Source organism: Emydura macquarii, unplaced genomic scaffold, assembly GCF_026122565.2.
Source record: "Emydura macquarii macquarii isolate MOO-44397 ecotype Brisbane River unplaced genomic scaffold, CSIRO-AGI_Emac_v2 contig_1263, whole genome shotgun sequence".
NCBI lineage: Eukaryota > Metazoa > Chordata > Testudines > Chelidae > Emydura > Emydura macquarii.
Genome location: NW_027131400.1, coordinates 1,192,955 through 1,215,513, shown reverse-complemented (window position 1 = coordinate 1,215,513; position 22,559 = coordinate 1,192,955). Strand labels below are relative to the sequence as shown.

The 22,559-nt window shown below is 39.6% G+C and overlaps 1 protein-coding gene across 1 annotated transcript in view; it reads left to right on the top strand.

Annotated features, from left to right (window-relative positions):
- Positions 1–22,559, top strand: part of ABCA13 (ATP binding cassette subfamily A member 13) — a 239,364-nt gene that overhangs the window by 38,894 nt on the left and 177,911 nt on the right. Inside the window, 9 exon segments of the mRNA XM_067550331.1 lie at positions 104–1,939; positions 2,408–2,514; positions 4,498–4,616; positions 5,738–5,910; positions 7,115–7,191; positions 7,830–7,951; positions 12,110–12,304; positions 16,755–16,919; positions 20,798–20,975. Coding sequence (XP_067406432.1) covers positions 104–1,939; positions 2,408–2,514; positions 4,498–4,616; positions 5,738–5,910; positions 7,115–7,191; positions 7,830–7,951; positions 12,110–12,304; positions 16,755–16,919; positions 20,798–20,975 — 2,972 coding nt within the window.

Here is a 22,559-nt window from a genome sequence, read left to right as displayed (position 1 = left end):
ATATTTTGCTGCATTTTCCTAAAATAGTCTTACATCAATGCTAATTTGCGATCTAAGTTCAGAGTTATCTTCATCATTCTAATAAACAATATTTCTGTTGCAGTATATTCCCCAAAGATGATATTGTAACTCTACTAAATTTGGATCAATCTATTAATCTAAAGGAGGAAAGTGAAGAGTTGAAAGAAAATATAATTTTTTCTAGTGTTAAAGAAAATATGTATGACCTAATCAAGGATGCAACATTTTCAGAAGATGAGACGCTTCATTTTGACAGTGCAAAAGGACTGAAGTTTATGATGGATTTATTTAATGTTCTGTTCAAAGATTTTTCTGTAAAAAATGGCAGCAGAAGTAACTATGAACTGCTTACTTTTGTGAAACATTTGTTATTTAATGCAAGTAATTCTGGGGACCTCGTTCAGCTGACTAGGGATCTTTCCAGAACTCTTCAACTTATGAGGCAAACTTCTGCAGAAATGGGAGAGCTCATGGATGTTTTTATTAACAACCATTTCAAGGATTTCCTCGTTATCTATCCCACACTTCGAGAAATGGTACTGGCTAATTTAACAGAACTGATGGTCTTTATAGATAAGATGTTTCCTTTGAAAAATAGGCAGGTAATAGAAAGTATGGAGACATTACTTGATATCATCTTGTGGAGCAATAGAGTTAATAATACTCACAACCTTTTTCCAGATATGGCTGTTAATCTGGACTCATTGTTGCAGGAAAGCAATGCATTTGTAAAGCTAGCAAAAATAGTAGAAGCCACTGTTAAGTTTCTGACACTGTCCAAGAAAGCTGCAGAAAGGGTAGTTAACATTGCTGAATCATCTATCAACTCAGATGCTATGGAAAATTTAGACTACATTGAGATGGTCTATTCAGACCTTCAAAGAGCTGTTCATGATGCACTAGAAGAGTTAACTACAACTGATTCTGCAGAGGTTCTGCATTCAAACAACCATCAAGTGACAGATTTGATTAAAGCATTTCTTGATTTGACCTACTTGTCTATTCAGGTTAAGCATTCCAGTTCATATGGCTCTGAAACTGCAAACATATCAACCAGATTGATCACAAATGGCAGCAAACTCAGTGATTTAAATGATACTGCAGGTGAAATCACTACGTTTTTAGCAAATGTACAGAATTATTCTGCAGAACTGGGAAGACTTGCTGCAATTGTTACCAGTGCAAGCATAAACTCACCTAATGACACTGCCAGTCTAATAGAAGATCTTCTTAATTTTTATGTACCAATTAATGATATTATTAGCAAAATACAGGTACATTCTAGACTAAATTTTACTCATGACTCAATAAATGAAGAAAAATGGAAGAGAATTCAGGAAATGATAACTTATTTGTGCAAAAGGAACATTACAGAAATAAAAGCTTCTCTCCGAGTTGCAGCTGATCTCTTTCTGGGAGCCTTCTGTAAAAATCACTTAAATGAAAATGACTTAAATCTGCTGCTGACTTATGCAGACAACCAAAGTGATTTTCTTAAAGTTGTAAAAGTCGCTATGGAATCATTCAAGTTAATGAAGAATGTTTCTGCAGGGAACATCAACCTCTGGTTGCTTTTTGCCAGCTTTATCAACCAAAATATAACCTATCAGCAGAAGGAACAATCCAGCTGGGAAACAGATATTGAAGACTCATTAAATAGAACTAATCCTTGGATAGAATTGCTGCATTTAAGTGATAATCAGCAAGTACATTCCAGAAGAGCCTTACTCCAAACAGTTATGAGGCTCTTTGCTAAGGGAGCTACAGGTACAGCTGACGTGGCCCAGTTGGAAAACAGTGTCCTAAAGATGATGCATGACTTTGACTTAACTTTCAAACCTTTGTCATATGAAAAGTATGGCAGACAATTGGTTAACTTGGCTGAATATTGGCAACAAAGGCCACTAAAAGACCAAAGGTAAATATTAGAAGGTTGGCTTATTTTTAAAAGCATTGTCCTGGTTTGATTTTTTGTTCACAGTGTTGAACACACTCTGCTTCCAGTCAGGTCAAAAGGAGGTGTGGGTGCTCAGCATCTCTGAAAATCAGACCAATTATATTTAGATTTAATGGTTTTAGAAATGAGAAGAAGGGGGTGGGGGGAAACATGGGATGGGCAGCAGAAGAAAAGTAGTTAGCCTTTAAAGACTTTATATTCAAATGCTACTAGGAATGTTGAGTGCCACCACTCCTTGGCCTGATTATGATCTAGTTCACACTGGTGCAAATCAGGCATGAATCCACTGAAATTATTCTGGTTACATTGTTGGGTAGCTATGATGAGAATCACCCTCCCCACCCCCCAATGTTTGTAATAGTGGTTATTCAAGCCATTCTCTGATGCTTTCATCATAAAAGTGATGGTATCCTATTACTTTTTCTTTAGAGTCTCTGAGATGTGCCAGGTTTTCCAGAAGCATTTAAGCCCTGCGAATACCCTACTGCTACAGAAGGTGCAGATTGTGGCTTTGAATGTATTTACAATCCTTTCAGGTTGGTTTCTGTAATTACTACTTTTAGCAAGGTTGGTTTATGTTGTTGCTGTGATACGAAGGCTGTGCTCAGGACTTTCATGTGTAATAGCAATAGGTTCAGTTGGATGGGCTCAAGCTGGAGACACACACTGATGCCTCAGAATGAAGTCGAGAGGCAATGGAAAACACTTTGACCCTGAAGGCCTAGTATAACCAAATGCCACAAAAATGGATGCCTTAAGTTAGGTTCCTAAATCCATATTTAGGCACCCTCGATTAGGGGGGTGATGGTGGATTTTCAAAAGTGGTCAGTGGTGGCTTAACTGTGCTCCCAACCACCTGATTGAGTAAAACTCCCAGTAACTGCAATGGAATTGAAGTGAAGCCAGCTCTGAGTGTTTTGAAAATTCCACCCATAAATAAGTTAGTAAGTTCTGATTTTCATTAGTATTGAGCATCCAGCAGACCCCACTGACATTTAAAAATCAGATCACTTATTTAGGGCCTGCGTATGGGTTTGGAGTCTAATATTTAGGCCTGTTTGTGTCTTGATCTTTGTAGTATTTGGTTGCATTAGGTCTTCTGAGTCAAGTGAAAACGCACAGAACTCTATGTACGACATGTAAAAGGTAAACACACATGATCATTTTGTGCAGAGTTGCCTAGCTCAACTAGTCACCTAAATTTTCCCTGCTGGATTTGAATTAATCTGAATTTAAAGTGAATGCTTTGAAAATTGGCAACATCATCTGTCTCCTATGTGTATTCAGCACAAGGTATACTGATTTAATGATGGGAATGGATTTTTATTAGCCTGCCTTTTTTCCTGTCAACTGGTGGACCAACCCAGCTCGATGAGGCAGCTGGAGTTTGTTCTATTAACCAAAATCCAGTTGCAGGGCCAAATTCTGTCCTCACTGTCACATTTTTTATAAAAATTGACCCTCCAGAAGGTTGCGTGAGGAATGATGGGAGACCCCTTACATGACTGATCCCTAGGATTATATCTTTGTTATAAATTATCCAACTCACTGGCCCTTCTCTCCGCTTGCCGCTGCTGTGTGGGAATTACTGGAGATACAGTAACCTTAAGGTCCCTCCACAGGGAAACAGGGTGATGAGGATTCCTGAGAGATGCTTATTTGTATTATAATAATATCTAGGAGCCCTAGTCATGGACCAGGACTCTACTGTGCTAGACGCTGTACTAACAGAGAACAAAAAAAAGGTTGCTGCCCCAAAGAGCATCTTATAATCAAAATGTGAGATAAGTGACATCAGATAGATACAGACAGATGGGGAGAGTACAAATAGACAGTGTGACAGTATTGATGGGCAGTGGCCTAACCTTTGTCAAGTTTTTTGTGAGCGTCGTGGCAAAGGAGAGTTTTGAGGAAGGATCTGAAGGAGGATAATGAGGTAGAGCTTTGCAGATGTTTACAGGGAGCTTCTCCCAAGCATGAGGAGCAGCATGGGAGAAAGCAGAAAGGAGCTTGCTTAAAAATATAACAACTGGGCAGTGGAAGCTGGCATAATAGACCAAACAGAGGTGATAGTCAACAGCTTGATGGCAAAATAGAAATTATAGGGTGGGGATTGACTGTGAGTGGCCTTGAAAGCGAAGACAAGCATCTTAGGTTATACATGACAGAGATGGGCAGTCATTGGATGGTTTACGTACACTTAAAAACCCTGACTGGCTCTGCAGCTTGATCTTATAAAACCATCACCAGGCCTGATTGTCCTCAGTATTGCTCAGGATGGTGTAGGACTATCATACTCTGGGTGTAAGGGTAACTGTCCTTTTCTCCCATGTAACTAGTGCAATGACTTTCCCTAGACATAACACCTAGCAGTTGTGCACTGTACACGATTTTCCTGTGCTTACTTTGAAAACTTCTTTCCTCACTCCTCACCCTTCTCAATACATTGGCAATTGTGAGAGGGAGTCAAGCTTAGAGCGATATTTTAACTGATTCAGCTTGTGTGTTTTCTCTTACAGACAACCCTACTGTTCTCAGCAACCTTCTCTGTGCATTTAGGAGCTGTAAGAAGGGCTTCACAAGGCATTTCCTCCTTTCTGCCATTGAAGGACTCAATTTGGTTCATGATCGGTACCAGGTTTGAGGGATTTCTAATCCTTTTGTCATGCTTTACATTCCACACTGGAAAATTACTCCAAAAGTATTTCCCTTTTATTTTTCTTCTGCCTGACCAATCAGTCACCAGGCTTGTGTATAATCAGGGTTTTGAAGGGATGTTATTCTGCCACACTTGATAGTGGTGCCCAGAGGGAATCACATAATATATGTTGACAAGAGTTGAAAGCTATAAACGGAATAACTAGACTGTCATTGGGTACTAAACAGCAATTGGCATTTTTCTTGCTTTATATTTATTGACAGCATCTATCCAAGTACTTCAGGTGCTTTCATAGCACTAAAAATTTAACTAAAACAAGGGTAAAATCTAAACAAAATATAAATGAACCTCCCATCCAGAATCATCTAGATTGAAAATAATACCCAGAGTACATATTAATTGTGCTTGCCAAGAGTGATTGATCTGTGTGTCTACAAAAGTTCTGAAGTTTGCCAAGAGTCCTAAGCAGAAGACCAATGATGTGGCATATAGTGCCCCGTTCAGTGCTCAGTCTTGCTCCGCTGAAGTTCACAACAGTTTTGCCATTGACTTCAGTGAGAGGCGAATCAAACCATTAGGAACCACCAAAATATTAAATTTGCCCTTTTACTATAAAATTCTCCTTTCCTCAGTTTTGGCCCTCAGCTCCCATATTCTGCACTTGGTCTGCTCAGAGCTCTTGTTGATGGAAGTGGGAGTTTTGAATATGTAAGGAGAGCAGACAGATATGGAAGCCACTTAGTCAATCTGAGAGTAGAATTTTGCTCAGAGACCATATATCTCTTGATTTCTGTCTCCCCCCCCCATTGCCATTTACCTTTCCACCCACACAAAGCACATTTACAAAAGGAAAAAAAAGTCTTGGCTTGAGAGAGAATAGTTAGATAAAAGGATAAACAGAGACTACAGTATGCAGGTTATGATGCAAGAAGTCACATGGTTGCGGGTGTTTAATAAATCATGGTCTATCCACATTTTTTGTGTTTATTTTTAAACAAAGTTAATCAGAAACTACACAACATTTAGCAGTTTAGGCCTGTTATTACAAGCAAATTAATACACTGCATGTAAATTTTAACTTTGGTTTCCATCTTTTGCAGGATATTGAAGTAGTGTCGTCAGATTCTAATCCAGGGAACTGTGAGAACCTTTTATATGTAAACAAGAAGCTCTCCAGTACCTTGGAGAGCTTCCAGACAGCCTTACAAAATACCACCTACAGCAGTTGTGAATGTGAACTCACCTTAGACAACATCCAGAAAAACATACAAATGTAAAGCCTTTAGTTTCCATTGCCATGTTGTTCTGCTATGCACTATTTTTGTTAGTTATAGTGATATAGTTCCATACATGTTCATGAATTTAAGTTTGTACAATTACACCATAAACTCTGCTTACTTAATGTTTGGTTAATGATCTATGGTCCTGGTTAATTGGAGATTGGTCAGATATGCCAACAGCAATATGTACCACTGATCCATGATGATCAAAATCCCTGTTTATCAAAACACGCTGGAAGTTCCCAAACAAACAAAAATGTTGTTGTGTAGTCATTGGAGGTATCAACAATACTGTAACAACAGTTACTGACTTGACTCATAACTTTGAAAATCTCTCTTTTCCCCTCTACCCCAGACAGCTCAAATAAGCATCCACATTTTTGGGTTCTTAACTAACCCCAGCTTTTCAGGGTCTGGTCCTATGGGTACTGAGCATCTTTTGCAGTGTGCTAAATATTCAGGTCAATTCAACTGGAGTGCACAAAAACTTACAGGCTGTGCTTGGCACCTCATGATATTGAGCCCTAAATTGTCTTAGATTTTTACTGTTACTATATACAGCACTCTTATACAACCACCTAAGAGAGTAGCAAATACTGGTGTTAACTAAAGGGTGAATAAAACTGTATTGAAAATCTTAAAGAGATTAAAATGGTTGCCTATGGAAGGTAACGCTTAGTACATAATTTACTGTACTATTAGTTTCCATCCAATAGATCATGTTGTCATAATATACCTGAATGACATAAGCCCATTAGTGCCATTAAGAAGAATCTGTGGCCATAAGCTGCTGTTTTTCTGGGCCATTGACTCATGCCACCATATTTTTTTAGTCCATTCCCTGAAAGTCATGGAGGTCAGAAACTGCTAGACCAGTGCTTCTCCATCTGGTTTGTTTTCAGATAACTTAGTAATGGAGGGCTGCTCTCATGAATCATCTCCTATCATAACTCACCCATGGGCAAGGAATGTGATTATCCCTGCACAGGCACAGTGTGTGTGCGTAGTAGAAAAGCTCCTCGGTCCCCTCTCCACAGCAAACATGCATCAGGGCTAACCGGGCCCTTAGAATATACCTTTTGCCTAATTAATGTTATTTCAGCACTCCATGATAATCCCTATACTTAGTATGCTTAACATATGGTAAAACTAATTACTTGGAAATGGGCGCTTGTAAAACTCATGTTGTCATTTCAGGTTGGCTGAAAACCTAGAGGCACATTGGTCAGGATATCGGGTGGTAGCTTTTCTCAGTAACTTCAGTCTGCCAAATGGTGAGTAAGTGGTTTCTTTACGCGAGCTAACATAAACTACCGTGCTGTTTTGTAGTTGACTATTGTCCATTTGTTCAGAAGGCGATAATCAGAAAGAGAAACATGACCACAGTTTTCCAGGGCAAAATAAAAAGAATGCTGCTTATCAAAGTAATATTGTATTGGTGGCCTATGAATAATTTGGAGTCCGTCCCTCCCTCCCCATTTTCACCCTGGCCCACCTCTTCCCACTGGCCTCAGGTCAGCATACTTACTATGGAAACCGTGCTGCCAAGGGCTGCCCCAGGCACAGGCTCCTAGAATCATTCTCAAAGGGGGTATCCAAACTGGAGAGGAAGAAACTGGCTTAAGTGACTGAAAACTCTCTTCAGTAATTTAAGGTGTGTTCTTTTCAAATCAGTTGTGGAGAATAGCTTACGCTTCAATGGAGTAACCTCCTGCCCCCTCTCCATCTGCAGATCTGGAATCCCTCCAATCCCCTGTGATTGGTGGGGAAGGGAATAGCATGCATTGGCAACTGCACTCTGCCCTTTCATGTCTCCTCAGCATAGATCTGCGAGGAAATGGATGGTTGCCTTGCAACCTTAATTAAAGCAGTTTGGTGGGAAACCGACAATACATGTTTTCCTGTGCTACAGATTTGAAAATCAAAGACTGCATGCAAAATGTTACTGAGCTGGTGCTGGAGCTTCATTCTTCAGTCAACATTTCTGAAGAGACTATCAACACCCTCATGGAAGCCAGTATCTCACAGTCAAAGGTCTGAGACGAGGAATGGATGCTAAATTAACATGTTGACCTATAAAAGTGCTTCCCAGCCTCTTTTAGCTGGTGCAGAAATGAACAAGTCTTGTTAGGCGTGTGGGCCTCCTATGTTTTCATTTGCCATTTTTATATGGAAGATTGTTTTTGTTTGAGGAATTCAAAATAAGTCCTTAAGAGCCCTGTGATACTAGTAGCCAGACTCCAGAGGCATTGCAAAGTTTGCTAGAAACTTCAAGGTTTTACCTTCTTGGATAGTTACTTCCTATTCTCTCCTTTAATGGGAAAAAAGTTTCAACTTTTGGTTGAAGGGAGTGGGGGCAGGACAGGGCCAAATTCTAAGTAAATAGGCACAGTTCCTTTGGCTTAAGTGGAGTTTCAACCATTTTTACCTACAAAAATTTGTCCTCTTACCATCAGGAAATCCTGGAGAGCCATAGGTTCCATGGGTAAATGATACTGGTTTGTAGTGAGAAGAGCAGACCACTCTCCTGTGCTCCCTTGATGTGCTTGAGCCTTGAGAGCCTTGATGTCATTGTCTCTTTCCCATGACTGTGACCTGTTCCCTCTCTGAGGTTTGGAGTAGCGTTAACACTCCTTTATCCAGTATATGAATCATAAGGGAGCCAGCTAACTACAGGGGTTCGTGTGTGTGTGTGTGGGGGGGGGGGGGAAATGAATTGGTATTTTGGTACTGGACTGAAACTGAGCAGATCAAGCAAGCAAGCAGCCACTGGATGTCACTGATGCTCCGCAAGCAGAAGAAGCTGCAGGTTTTGTCCATAGAAAGCTGGACTATTAGAATGGCAGTTCTTCTTTTAAATTCCTTCACAAGACAAGCTTAACTTTAATTATAGGTGACTTCTGTTCTTCTGTTCCTTTGCCAATGTGAATAACTGCCAATATTGCTATATCATTACTTTATCAGTAATGTAGACAAGATATGAGGAAGTGATTTGGTAAAAGAGGGATTTGACAGGAAACTTTTATATCCCCGTTCTCCTGAAATAATAATGCCATGGAGCTGAATTTTCATATGTGGGCACTTAACTTATATTTGCAAAACTTGTGGGTACTCACCCCAATATGCAAGCAAATGCCACTTTTGCATTTTCATACAGAGATTTGCATGTGTAAAAAGTACTTAGACACACACAATCCATGTGGGGCATCATAATGTGTTTACTTTTTGCACAGGATGCAAGCATATTTTTCAGATGCAACTTATGCGTCTTATACCATACATGTATGGTATGTAGTGGCCATAGCTATGAATGCATTTTTTTTTCATTTGCAGTTAGTGGGGAGAGTTTAACCAAGTCTTGTGAATTCTGACCTTGTTACACTTATCCATGCCTTTGTCACCTCAAGACTAGACTTACATTGATGTGCTCTGTGGGACTCTATTGTAAAAGGCCATTCAGAAACTGAATCTAACGTAGACTGACTGCTCGCTTAATGTGTGTCCTATTATGTCAACAGTGCATAAAACCATTGTCCAAAAAACTGCACTATTTCTGAATTTCCAGAAGGAGTTCAAAGGCTGTGGGTTTTAACCAGCTGGATGAAGTCCTAAGTGATTTGGGATAGAGCTGGTCAGGAATTAGAATTTCTGTTCCATGGACAATTTTTGGGGGAAAAAAAAAATCCTGTGAGAAAAATTCCTAAAAAGTTGGATTTGGGGCCATCAAATTATTTTGTTTTGATAGTGTAGGTACATGTATTTTATGTTTATAGTACATTAAAATAGTAAAAATAATTATAGATAATATATATTTAATAGTAAAATAATATCTTTAACATTAACATTTTAATGTAATATAAAAGACATTAATTGAAAAAGTAGTCAAAATGAACCATTTTGTCTTTTTCCTATTGAAACTTTTGTTGAAATGACATTTCCCATGAAATGTCATCATTTGAATGAAACTGCCTTTTTCATCAATGACTTTAAAACCAGCTGTACTTTGGGATCTGGTTGCTGAAGGACCATCTCCCTCCGAGTGTCCCTGTGTGACACTGCCACTGATACAATCCATGGAGTTGCTCCAGGAGCAATTCCTTCCTCATGAACGAGAAGGAGTTTCAAGCTCAGTGTTCAACAAAGTTCCATTGATCCTGGAACTCCTGTTCCTTCTTGGTCTCTGACCCTTGGATTTGTTGCTCCTCTGAACTCACTACAAGCGCTATCTTTTCCCCTTTGGATTTGAGGAGGAAGGTTTCTGAATGGTTTGCAGATGCATCTGGGCTGGCAGGATTTGTCTTTGACCTCCAATATTTGTGGAGGAATGAGGTGTCTTCTGTACTACTGGATGGTACTATTCACTACTAAATTAAATTTAGTTTTCTTGTCCTTACTGTTTTCTTGTCCTACCCTCACATTGCAGTAATTGTCTGTTCATATAATGTGTGTTTTCCAAATCTTTGTGTAAGATCTCTAGATCTTTGCACGTACCTACATTACTTTGTAAACCGGGCTCTGTCGGTCCTGAGCTTGTGCGCTGGTGTTTCCAAATCCAACCATGAAAGTCCACACTGCATTGTAAATCTGGGTTTACAGTTGCTGGACCTTGGTCTTACAGCAGCGTTAACGTGTCCATACTGCACTAAGCAGATCATATGACTCAGGTCTGTTGCTTGAGCTGCACCTTCACTGTAAAATGACAGGGCTTGGACAGAAGGACAGACTGTGAACACCCCCATCACAAGCAGGGTTTTAGGACCTGGGTCCTGAATGTTTGTTGACCTGAGTCAGAGAGATTTGTGGGTAGATGGAAGGGGGACTTGGGCTAAAACCTGAGTCAATTCAGGTTTAGTGTGGATTACATAATCCTAAGAATGATGAGATGGAGTCAGACCAATGGCCATCTAGCCCAGTATCCCTGTCTTCTGACAGTGGTGTGCCATATGCTTCATATGGAGTGAACAGAACAGGACAGTTATTGAGTGATCCATACCCTGTTGTCCAGTCCCAGCTTCTGTCAGTTTAGGGACATGCGGGGCATGAGGGCTGCATCCCTGACCATTATAGCTAATAGCCATTGATGGACCATTCATGAATTTATCTACCGGTAATTCTCTTTTGAATCCAGTTATATTTTTGGCCTTCACAACATCCCATTACGAGTTCCAAAAGTGGTCTGTGCATTGTGTGAAGAAGTACTTTCTTATGTTTGTTTTAAACTTGCTGCCTATTAATTTCCTTGGGTGGCCTTGGTTCTTGTATTATATGAAGGGGTAAATAACACTTCCCTATTCACTTTCTCCACACCATTCATGATTTTACAGAGCTCTGTCATTTCCCTCCTTAGTCCTTTTTTCTAAATTGAATATTCCCAGTTTTTTTAATCTCTCTTCATATGGAAACTAATCCATACCGTTAATTATTTTTGTTGTCCTTCTATGCACCTTTTTGAATTCTAATTTCTTTTTTTTTAGATGGGGCAACTAGAATTGCATGCAGTATTCTTGGTGTGGGTATACCATGGATTTATATAGTAGCATTATGATATTTTCTTTCCTATTATCTATCCCTTTCTTAATGATTCCTAACGTTGTGTTAGCTTTTTTGACGGTCTCTGCCCTTTGAGTGGATGTTTTCAGAGAACTCTCCAGGATCACTCCAAGATCTCTTTCATGCATGTTAACAACTAATTTAGACCCAATCATTTAATATGTATGGTTGGTATTATTTTTTCCAATGTGAATTACTTTGCATTTATCAACATGGAATTTCATCTGCCATTTTGTCTCCCAGTCACCCAGCTTAGTGAGATCCCTTTGTAAATCATCATGGTCATACATCGATACACCAATCCCTGTTTTGGTTTTTAGGTGCTTCCACTTAACGTGTATATTAATGACATTTATATGAAATTTTTTCTATGAATTTTTGGTACTGTAAGTGTGCCTGCCCTATTGACTGAATAAATGAAAATAAATAGTAATGAGAAATGTATTTTATCTGTTTAGCTGCCCATATAGTATAAAGTACAAGCATGTCATCTTGACATATACATAACTTCGTCTTCCAGTTCTATTGGTAGCTATTGTAAGTACAGTTATGTTACTGTGAGACACATATTCTCAGTGTAGTCATATAAAAATTCTTGATACATTTCAGGCAGGATAAATTTTTATCCATGTATATTAACAGTTTCTCTACAGTGCTCTTGAAGCAGTTTTAGCTGGAAGATGTGACAAAGAAATACTTAGTCTCTTGCTGACACTTCCTGCAAATGGCAAGACTTCTCTGGCAGTGAAGGAACTTTGTTCTCTCCCAGCGCTGGACTTGTATACCATGACTGTATTGATTACCCAGAACTTGAACTTGCGTAATATCATTTACAAGGTAAGAAGAGCAAGTACTTAATTCCTGAATATTTTGGATCTAGATGCATATGTCGCCCAATTACTGACCATTGTTCTGCCCCATATATTTTTGTTGTCCTAGACATTTATCCCACTAGAACCCAAGCATTGCCTTTATTGACATTCCTGCACCCTCACTTAGCACTGTGGAGCCCGTGAATCTGAAGCAGGAGGCCAGCTCCAGCTCTCACTGAAGTCAATGAGAGTTGAATCCGACCCTAAGGGTGGACCCTGTCCTGCTCTTTCTGGGGAGTGATGGGGGAGGAAGATCTAGGGAGCTCTGTTTATTTCCTCATTCCCCACATCAGTGCAACAGAAGGCGGGACTGAAGCCTCAGGCTGGATTTTCTCCCTAATTTCATAGGTTAGTCCTGGACTCTGCTTCTGTGGCTGCTTATGAAGGGTGTGATTTTAAGCACATAAGTGGGAATGGGGAACCCCAAGTTCTATTCCTGGTCATGAATCATAACAGTTTAAGAATGGGAGTGAAGAATAGTTTATTCAATTGATACTACAGAGTTAGTGTGGATAGGCAAGATTACCTGCTTGGAGAGTTAGCCAAGATACCAGCTCTCTTGCAAAAAGTTGCATGGAACTGATAGACACCCAGGGGATCCAAGCCTTGGTCTCTGTCTTACCCAAAAGACAGCTCTATAATTACTATTGCATCATCTACAAAGTGTTCAGGCAACAGATTGGAGCTGATCTGTGGCTCAGGCTTGCTTATTTAGTACTAACAAATTGAAGTTCCCAAACTGGGATGGGTCTTGGAGAGCTGGCTGGTCATACTGTTCTAATTCCTGTTGGTAACTGGATGAAGCTAAGAATGCATAAATTCTTTGCCAGTATTAGTCTTCTAGGTGAGCAATTGTTGTAACTGCTGCAGGAGTGTTACTTGATTGTTCTGTCTCCTGAATCACCAATAAAATTGGCAGCAAAGTGCTAACAACAAAAACTTTGGGGATTCTTTAGGAGACCATAAAAACACAGCTCAGTTTTCAGATCTTTGGCTGAGTGTGTCATGCTGGAAGTTAGAATTAGCCATCTTTTGACATGTAAATTGAGCAAATCTGATGTGGCATCATTTTAGAGGAAATAAATACAGATACTACTTTTACCAAGACACTTGTCTGGGACCACAGTGCACATATAAGTATTTTATTTGCTTCACTAGTCTTTGGAGCTTTGGAAAATCTAAAGTCTCTCTTTTAGAAGTAAAAATGTTCACTATGTTATGGAAGTTATAACAGTAATTATGTGCATGGTCTGAATAAAATCATTCTTGGGTGTATTGCACAAATATAGAGCCACCCCCTTCAATGCATAACAGCACTAGGACAATCTTTTGTGCTGTGCAAACACTATGACTAAAAAGATAAATGAACAGATCAAAACTATTTTTCACACCAAACTCTGTGATTAAGGACAATAGAACCTAGAATCATCTGGGAGTAGTAAGACTGTACCATGGTCCAAATTTTCAGTAGCAGCTAAGTCACTTAGAATCCTAAGTTCTAGTGGAATTTAGGCTCCAAAGTTCTAATGGGACTTAAGTTATGTCTGCACTGACGGTGGCACAGTTGCCGCCGTCAGATCAACTTATCTGGATTGACTGAGCGGTCAGTGAAGACCTGCTCAGTCGATCCAGAAGTCGACGCTATTAATCCAACCCTGCGTGTGGCGTAGTGCTGTGTCAACGGGAACGCGGTTCCCGTTGGCGCAGTGCAGTGAAGATGGTGCTCAGAAGAGAAGCACAGCAGTCGACGGGAATTACGCAAGTTTTCTGCGTAGTTTGCTTAACTCCTGTCGACTGCCGCCGAATCACCGGGCAGTATAGACCAGCGATTCTCAACCTTTACTCGGGGAAAAAAAGCGGGGGGGGACTTGCGGTGGCGGCGTGGTTTCCCAGCGGCGGCACGGTTTTGCAGCGGGCTCCATGGCGGGAACACTGCCCTCCGCCGAAACCCTTCCGCCGTTTCCCCTTTTCGGCGGCAGAGTTTCACGAGGATGGGTGGGAGGGTCATTCCGGCTGCAGCGGATTCGGCGGCGCGGTACGACTCGCGTAACACCCAGCCTTCTTCCGCGTACCACCGGTGGTTGAGAACCGCTGGTATAGACCAAGCCTTAGACTCCTAGGTTATGTCTACACAGCCTGTGGCAGTGAGTCTCTAAGTCCGAGTTGACAGACTCAGGCTTCTGAGTCTCCTGCTACTGCACTAAAAATAGTTGTGTAGACATAGCTCAGATTGGAACCTGGGGTCTGAAGCCTAGGAAGGGTGTTGGGTTTCAGGATCTTAGCTGCAACTTAAAAGCGCTGTCTCCACAGCTATTTTTGTCACAGTTGTGTGAGCCTGAGTCTGTTGATCTGAGCCTGGAAGCTCACTGCTGTGAGTTGTGTAGATATACTCAAAATTATTTGGGTACTTTTGAAAAATTTTACTACATGTGCCTTTGATGTTACAGTAGCTCATCTCTTCAAGATAACAGCATGGGTTGTGGCTAACATCAGTGTACTGATTGTACATTATACTTATTTGTACTTATAACATCTGTGTAAGATGTATAAGGATCACATTAGTCCAAAGACCGACTGCTGGGCAACCATGTTTACTTGCACTTTTAGAGGCAGCTGAGCTGGATACTTTTTATTGCTTTTGAGAGCTGTGCCACAATCCAGAGGCAGCTTCCTGGGGAACTGTCTCTTTAAGGCTGGAACTTCTGGGCTTGGCAAACAATAGGGAACTTTTTTGTTTCCCTCTTCTTTACACCCCCCTCCCCCCCCCCAAAAAAAATCTGGTTTATGGATTGAGACCTTAGGGGTAATAGGAAGGTGGCAAAAATGTCTGGGCTGTAGGCTTGCTTCCTTCCTTTCTTGACTTCTCTTTTCTTAACATGTTCCTTTCTCTTTCTCCTTTCCGGGTTCCTAGGCAGCTTGCTAATTTCCCCTAGCTTGTTTCCTGACTAATGCATTTCCCTGTGTGTGACAGAAGAATAAAATGGTCCTCTCCTGTAAGAGTCTCTTCTCATAGTAGAGAATCTGCAAGTCCAGAACCCCTCACTTTGGCTCTGTCCACATGGTAGCTGTGTTTATCACGTTAGTTAGCTTGCTCCAATTAGCTTAACTTGATTCCACCCCCACCTCTTACTGTCCATGTTAACAGAATTTAAAACTTTTAAATCACTTGAGTGGCTACAATAGGACCAGCTCCCATGATCTTAAAGGTATTAAATTGGGTCTACAAGGGTGTTAAGTGGAGCTGGAGTTCAGCTGAGTTAATATAATTTTTTGCTCATGTAGACTGGGCCTTTGAGGGTTCTGAAGAAATTAGGAAGTTTTAAGATTGAATGTGGTTGGGAAATTATAGTGCTGGCATTGTCCACAGTTTTCTGCATTATGAAGGGGGCTCAAAACTGAGTTGCCTCTGTGAATACTATTGGGCATGGTTAACCAAGAGCGAATCTGGATTTATAGTTTGAGATGACACAGTTAAGAACAAAATTATCCTGTATTGGGTAGGATTTGTGGTTGCTTGTGTGCATGCATTCTATTCCTTTATGGTAGCTGATCTCCAGAACAAAGAAGGCCAAACCTAGTTCTGTTAGTTGAAGGATATTTACTTGAGCTAAAATTTAGAAAAACATTTGTTTTTGAAGCCAGTGGTCCTGGATTCTTGTGTCTCTGATGCCACACATGTACAGTTAAACTGATGACCATGACTACAGACCAATTTCCTGAAAGTGCCAGACTGGAGTATTTCTAGAATGTGTACATGACTGAGATGAGGAAAGGAGCTGTGAGCCACTTCTTGAAACATAGGCCAACCTGAACAAAACAGTGACTCTCCTAATGGGCCTTTCACTGAACCTCATTGATTTTAATAAATTCCTAGTACAGGACTGCAACATTCACTTTACTGTTTCCATCAACTACTCCTCATTTGTTTATGGGACTTTTTCTGACTTGGTTGGCTAATAAAGCATGTTCCAGAATGCTTACTATTTATAGAGCATTTGCAAAAGAGGATGAAATCCAAAAAGCAAATAAATTTTATGGACTGTAAATTGTCAGCCTTGAGTAGGAAAAGAGAGAGAGCTGTGTATCTAGACAGCAGAAACATGCCCTATATATTTCAGTTCTAAACTTCATGGGTTCTAACAATAAAACACTTTTTGTAATTTTGTATGTTTCTATCACCAATAGAAGTTGGTCCAATAAAAAGACATTACCTTGGCCACCTTGTCTCACTTTGTTTAGACAAAATTCAGAGTCTTTAGAGAATTGTGAGGATACTGTGAGAGAGTTTGGGGGAACAGTGTGTGCTAGAACTTGTTTAAACAGTGCAAAAGAAGCTTAAAAATTTATAAACCCCACATTGTACGAATAGGTTGAATGTTATATTAGCTTATTCTCACATTTTTCTCTTCTTCAAGATCATGATACCTTCTAAGGTCAGCAAGTATTTTACCGCCTTGTTGGGAGTGGTTTCTAGCATCAGCTCCCTTTTAAATAAAGGACAACATGTCTTTGAAAATCTTCCCATGTTCCTCCAAGCATTCAAAAGCATTGATCTGCTAGACATCTCAACATTTCAACAGGTATGTGTGTGATTGCTCCTCTGTTAGCTGTACCTATAGTGCAAGTGTAATCGCTCTTTTCAGAGGATTTCGTTAAGGACAGGTACTAATAATGAGGAATGGTGGGCGAAATCATAATGTACTCCTTAGGCTGCTGGGAGCTATTGCATAATGGGTGAGCAGAGGTTGTTGTGCTCAGGTCTCAGTACGTTGCATGATCTCTTTCATCACCAATACCCATTCCTGCCACAGCCAGGGATTTTCTTGGTTATCTCCCATCCAATACTGGCAGCTCTTTTTGTTGCCTTATGAGATTACAGCCTCAACCAATATAGCGACAAGCTGTTAATAATGATATCTGTTCTGTGCCATGGAGATAATGGGGCCTTCACTATTAACATTTATTTTTTTTAATTAAAAAAAGTCATTCCTATGACCCTGGCCTTGCATAGTTTCTCCATCAGCTACTAAATTATAATGAAAAATTGTTCACCTATTTGTAAATCATGCGATAACTCATTTCTCCAAATGTACTGTATGGGCAATTAATAGAACCATATTGTTGATTCTCCATAGTAACTGGTAATTGCCTCCTTGATAGGAAAGATGGTTTTGTGAATAAGGCACTGAACTCAGGACAGCTGGTTTCAGTTCCTGGCTCTGCCATGGGTTTTCTTATCAAAGTCACAATGTCACCTCAATCCTTCTTTGCCTCAGTTCCCTATCTGTAAGGTGAGGATAATAATTCTTCCTTATCCTGTTTGTTTGGAATGTGAACTTTGTGGCAAGGACTCCTGTCATGTGTATGTACAACGACAAGTACAATGTAGGAGCTATTATAAAATAAATAATAGGTCATAATAAAAGACTCCCCTACCTAAGGCCCAGATTCTGCTGCCCTTTCTCCCACCTTATTCCAACAGGTTGTCTTACTGATTTCAGTGGGACTACTTTCTGGAGTAAGGCGCTACTGTGAGTAAAGATGACAGAACCTGGCCCTAAAATTGTAAATCTATAAAATGCCTCACTGGTAGGTAAAGCACACCTACTTGTTGCTACAGTATAATAGTCAACACTGCCTCAAATCCCACTTAAAGGACTATATCCTCAAAAGAGGAAATCAGCGTATCTCCATTTACTTCAGCAGTGGCATGACATTTTCCCATAAGGCTCTGTCTAAACTGTAGGACAAAGTTAAAAAGTCAGAATGTTATTCAGACAGCACTACCTCTGCCTGTTCTCTTTTAAACCTTTTCTTTCATTCAATGCTTTTCTGGCCATTTTACAGTCTTTCTTCTTTCGATGCTCTGTTTTTAAATGTGGCATTTGTCTATATATCTAAACTGGTGACCTTCCACTCTTTGGGCTAGCTCCTTGGCTGGTGTAAGCTCTGTTGAAGTAAATAGAGCTAAGTTGATTTACATCAGCTGATGATATGGTCCTGTCATTTTTCACGTCGAATAATCTGATTTAGAGCAGGTTCTGGACCTTCCCAACTGTGAATAACATTTTGGTTTTTGTACCAACCCCCCCCAGAATTGATTATTTGATAAAGTAATCTTTGAAAAATCTTGACAAAATTCTGCAGACAGAAGAATCCAACAGCAGAGGGCCACCCCATCACAGTTTTGCTCTCTCATTTGCTGCTTCTTCTGTTATCCTGAACTGCAGCCCATCTGACCCTGAAGTGTAGTGTCTCTTCATATCTTCCAATTTCCTGATTGCTTGTTCTGGCACAATCTTTATATTTTGCAGGATTTTTAAAAAAAACTTTTCCTCTGGGAAATTTGTTTGTATCTGCCATCTAGCCTCCCTTCTAAACACCCAGGCAAAAAAATCATTTAATTGTTTTAGCAATTCAGTGTCTACCTCTTTTGTCAATAAATTACCCATGTGATTTCTCAAAGGCCCTTCTATCTACATTACTGACCTTTTGTTCCTTTATGTACAGGCAAAGAGCTATTTATCTTAATCTTCCATTCATTCTCGGGCTTTGTAGGCTCGGCTACATTCTGCTACTTCATAGCATATGCCCTTTTACCCTTGATTGTTTTGTTCACTTCTTAGCTCATCTACACTAGCCAAGTTTGTAAATTCTGTTAATAATAGATATAACCCTTGGGCATATCCTAAGATACTTTCCATTTCTCCTTTGTTGCCTTCCTGTTGGATTTTTACTCTAGTGATTGTAATACTGAGCTACTTTCTGTTCTAAATAGCACTAGGTGAATATTTTGTAATGGGTAACTTATTTCAGAAAGATCACTGATTTTTTGTTAGTCAACTGATCATGCTTTTGCCAGTTTATTTGCAGATTAAAATTATTCACTGAATCATTCCTATCACCAAGTCTTGATCTGTATGTCATTCACAAACAGTTCATTGTGAATATTCAGGATATTAAATGCAAACTATTTTGATTGTATCCACAGGTGATGAAATGGTTGGTATGTTTCTGTTCCCTTATTGGATGAGCCTAATTCTTAGAAACAAGCACCCAGTGCAAAGAGTCATGACTGAATTCCTAATTCTTTGTCTTTGTATGTTTTGCAATACATAAAATTCACTCCTTAAGTGAATATTCATGCAAGCAAATTCTTTTGAGACCTATGGATGAAAGTGCTATATAAGAGCTAGTGAATACTGAGTTTTTAACTAGTATTCATTGTACTCCATATAGATCAGTGAACATGCTTATTTCACTTTGTTGATTGACACATTTAATTTAAACCATTTCTAAAGGCACAGCCTCCAAGCTGACCATGACCTATTACATTCTGAAAGTGAAGTTCTGCTTTGAAAATTGACTTTATAAAAATGACATAATCATGTTTCACTTTTGTGTCCTAGTGATTTCAATATTAAACATGTTCAGTTTACCAAACTAAATCATTTTTTCCCCAACTGCTAGTTTTCCAAAGTCAACCTAAGATCTGAAAGTCCAGCTGGGTTCTTTGACATGTGCATCTTCAACAGTGATACATTTCAGTCAGGGCAAATGCTTGTTTGTTGCACCTTTGCAGCCTGACTATCATCCAATTATGTCCTCAGTTACAACTGTGCAACCGTATTGCTTTCATTCTGATTGCACAATTGTGAGCACATAATTTGAAAACTGGGATTTGCAGAGATGGGTTGTTGTTGGAACTTGGTTAACAACACAGTTGATGTTGCATAAGCTATAAAAGCAGTCAGATCATTCTCCAGGAGCAGCATCAGTTCTATAGGACTGATGATGATAAAAACCTTTTTCTCCAATAAAGAGGGTCGATTTGATGCAAGATATACATACACCAGGAGCAGATCTAATAATGTATCATTGTTATTAAATCATTTTTCAAAGTACAACTGCACTTTAATATTTTTAGAATTGTTTCTTTGTAGCAGGCCCATTTTCACTGAAGACATTCCCATCATGTAAAAAGATGCTTACTTTTTTGTTGTTGTTATCTTTTAATGTGTGACAGAAGAGTAATGCATTCAATCCCACTTCTGTTTTGTTGAGAGTAGCAGACTGTATGAAAAATGACAAGGTAATCCAGAGGTCTGCAATCTGATGGTTCTGATATTCCCATTCTTTTTTTCTGCCCAGTCAAGCCATCAAAATACGACATTTTCGAAAGGTTAAAGTATTATATTACACTACTGTCTTTCACAGAGCATGCTGGCCATTAAAGTGGCAATATCTTTCCCTGACAAAGGTTGTCATGAGAACAGAAGAGAGCACAACATGCATCCATTCTTGGAGACAAGCTGAACACTCATTTTGTTGACCTCCTTGGATGCAGTAATGGGGAAAAACATCTGAACTACTACTGCAGCTGTTAATGTTATGACTGAATAGTTCAAGGCAACTGTGTTCTAACTGGGATTCAGTTCCTTAGTAATTGTTGTTTTAGTTCCTACAGGGTAGGAAGTCTAGAAGTTCCACTGCTGGATCCCTTCAGTCTTTAATCAGAGCAGTGTGTAAAGAAGAATCCTCTTTCTTCAGCAACACCAACATGTTCATTGACATGCCCAGGATCACTGAACTCTTGGAGGATGTTATGGCAAAATACAGCATTCCTGAAGACTCAAGTAGGAGAAACATCAATCACGAGTTGCATATATACATACTTACACTGAGAGTTTGCAGTGCATTCTAAACCTTTTCCTCTTAAATAGAAATATTGTTATATTAACTGGCATTTCAGCTAGCTGACATTTGCAATCCTGAACACAAGGAATGATGAAAGGTTTTATTACACAAAAATGACTATGGAGGCAAGTGACAAGCAATTCGAGGTACTTTGTATCCTCGCATATAACAACGATAAATAGGACACTCCAGTCTCAGACAGGTCATATATATTGGAAGTTTATAGAATGTTTAAAGTTAAATACATTATTAGATACAAATCTATAGCTATATACTTTTATTTTGTGAACTTGGTGTTATGGTATTTTATGATAAAATCCTTAAGCCTTCTGAATACAACCAGAGAAGAATACATTTTTCTTTTCTTGGAGTTTAATTGTTGACTACCATTAGAGTATTCAGTTAGTATTCTAAGTTGTCTGCAACCTGCTATTATTATATCGTGTGTGACTGCTTTCTAGACCTATCTCACATCCTTAATTCTGATGAATCAAATGTCAGTGTAATTGTGGTGATCTTCCAGGGAAGGAATTATGACTCAGAGAGGCATGATCCATTGTTGCTCCTTGGGGGAAGGGTGGTGGTGGTGGGGAAAATTTGCTGCTTCTGGCTCTGTGACTAACAGATGACAACATCTTGTCTGGGTTTAGCTGTCCAAAATGGCACATTGAGGGTGAAGCAAGGGCTCTTCCCAAGCCTTGCCCATTTATTACAGGCAAAGCGTATCAGTCATGTAGTCCTGGCTTGTCCTTCCTGTATAGTAGTGGAGCTGCAGAAAGGACGCACATGGGATTGTGTAGGGGTCTTTACCCCTTCTGCACACTTCCCCCTGCCTTATGCCCCTTATAAATCTCAGTGGCCCTGGCTTCAAGTCCTGTGTGCTCACTACTGAATTTGCCTTATCAACTTACTGAACTGGACAATATTTTCATAATATTCCTAGTCAAAAGATTAGCTACAGTGCTCCATATGGTGATCAGACCGTCACCCTGGTCTGGACACCTTGAAGGCCTTGTTAATTTCTCTTCAGTTATGAATCTTGTTTAGAGAGGAGTACTTTCTTAAAGGGAGATTGTGGAAGAATGATCTGGGTGCTAGAAACTCCTTAGTGATAATGCTGGCTCTGACACTCATTCCTTGGTTTTGGGCAGGTCACTTGACATTTCTAATTTAATTCCCCCTTTGTAAAATGCAGATAATAATACTCGCCTCCCTCATAGTATTGTGACTAGAGCTGGATGAAATTTTTTGGCAAAATGCATTTTTTGAGGCAGAGGAGTACTAAAACTATTTGTGAATTCAGGTCAAATACAGCAAATAGTTCCACCTGGAAAACCCCACATTTCTTGAGAATTGTTGAAATGATTTGTTTTGATATTTAGTTTTAAATCATCTTTTCAAATGATTTTTTGTTTGCTTTGGGGAGAAAAACCAAACACTTAGTTTTGGTTTAGAAACTAATGGTTTTTTAAAAAATTTTGTTTGCCACCAAATTGAAAAATCAATTATTTGCTCAGCTCTAC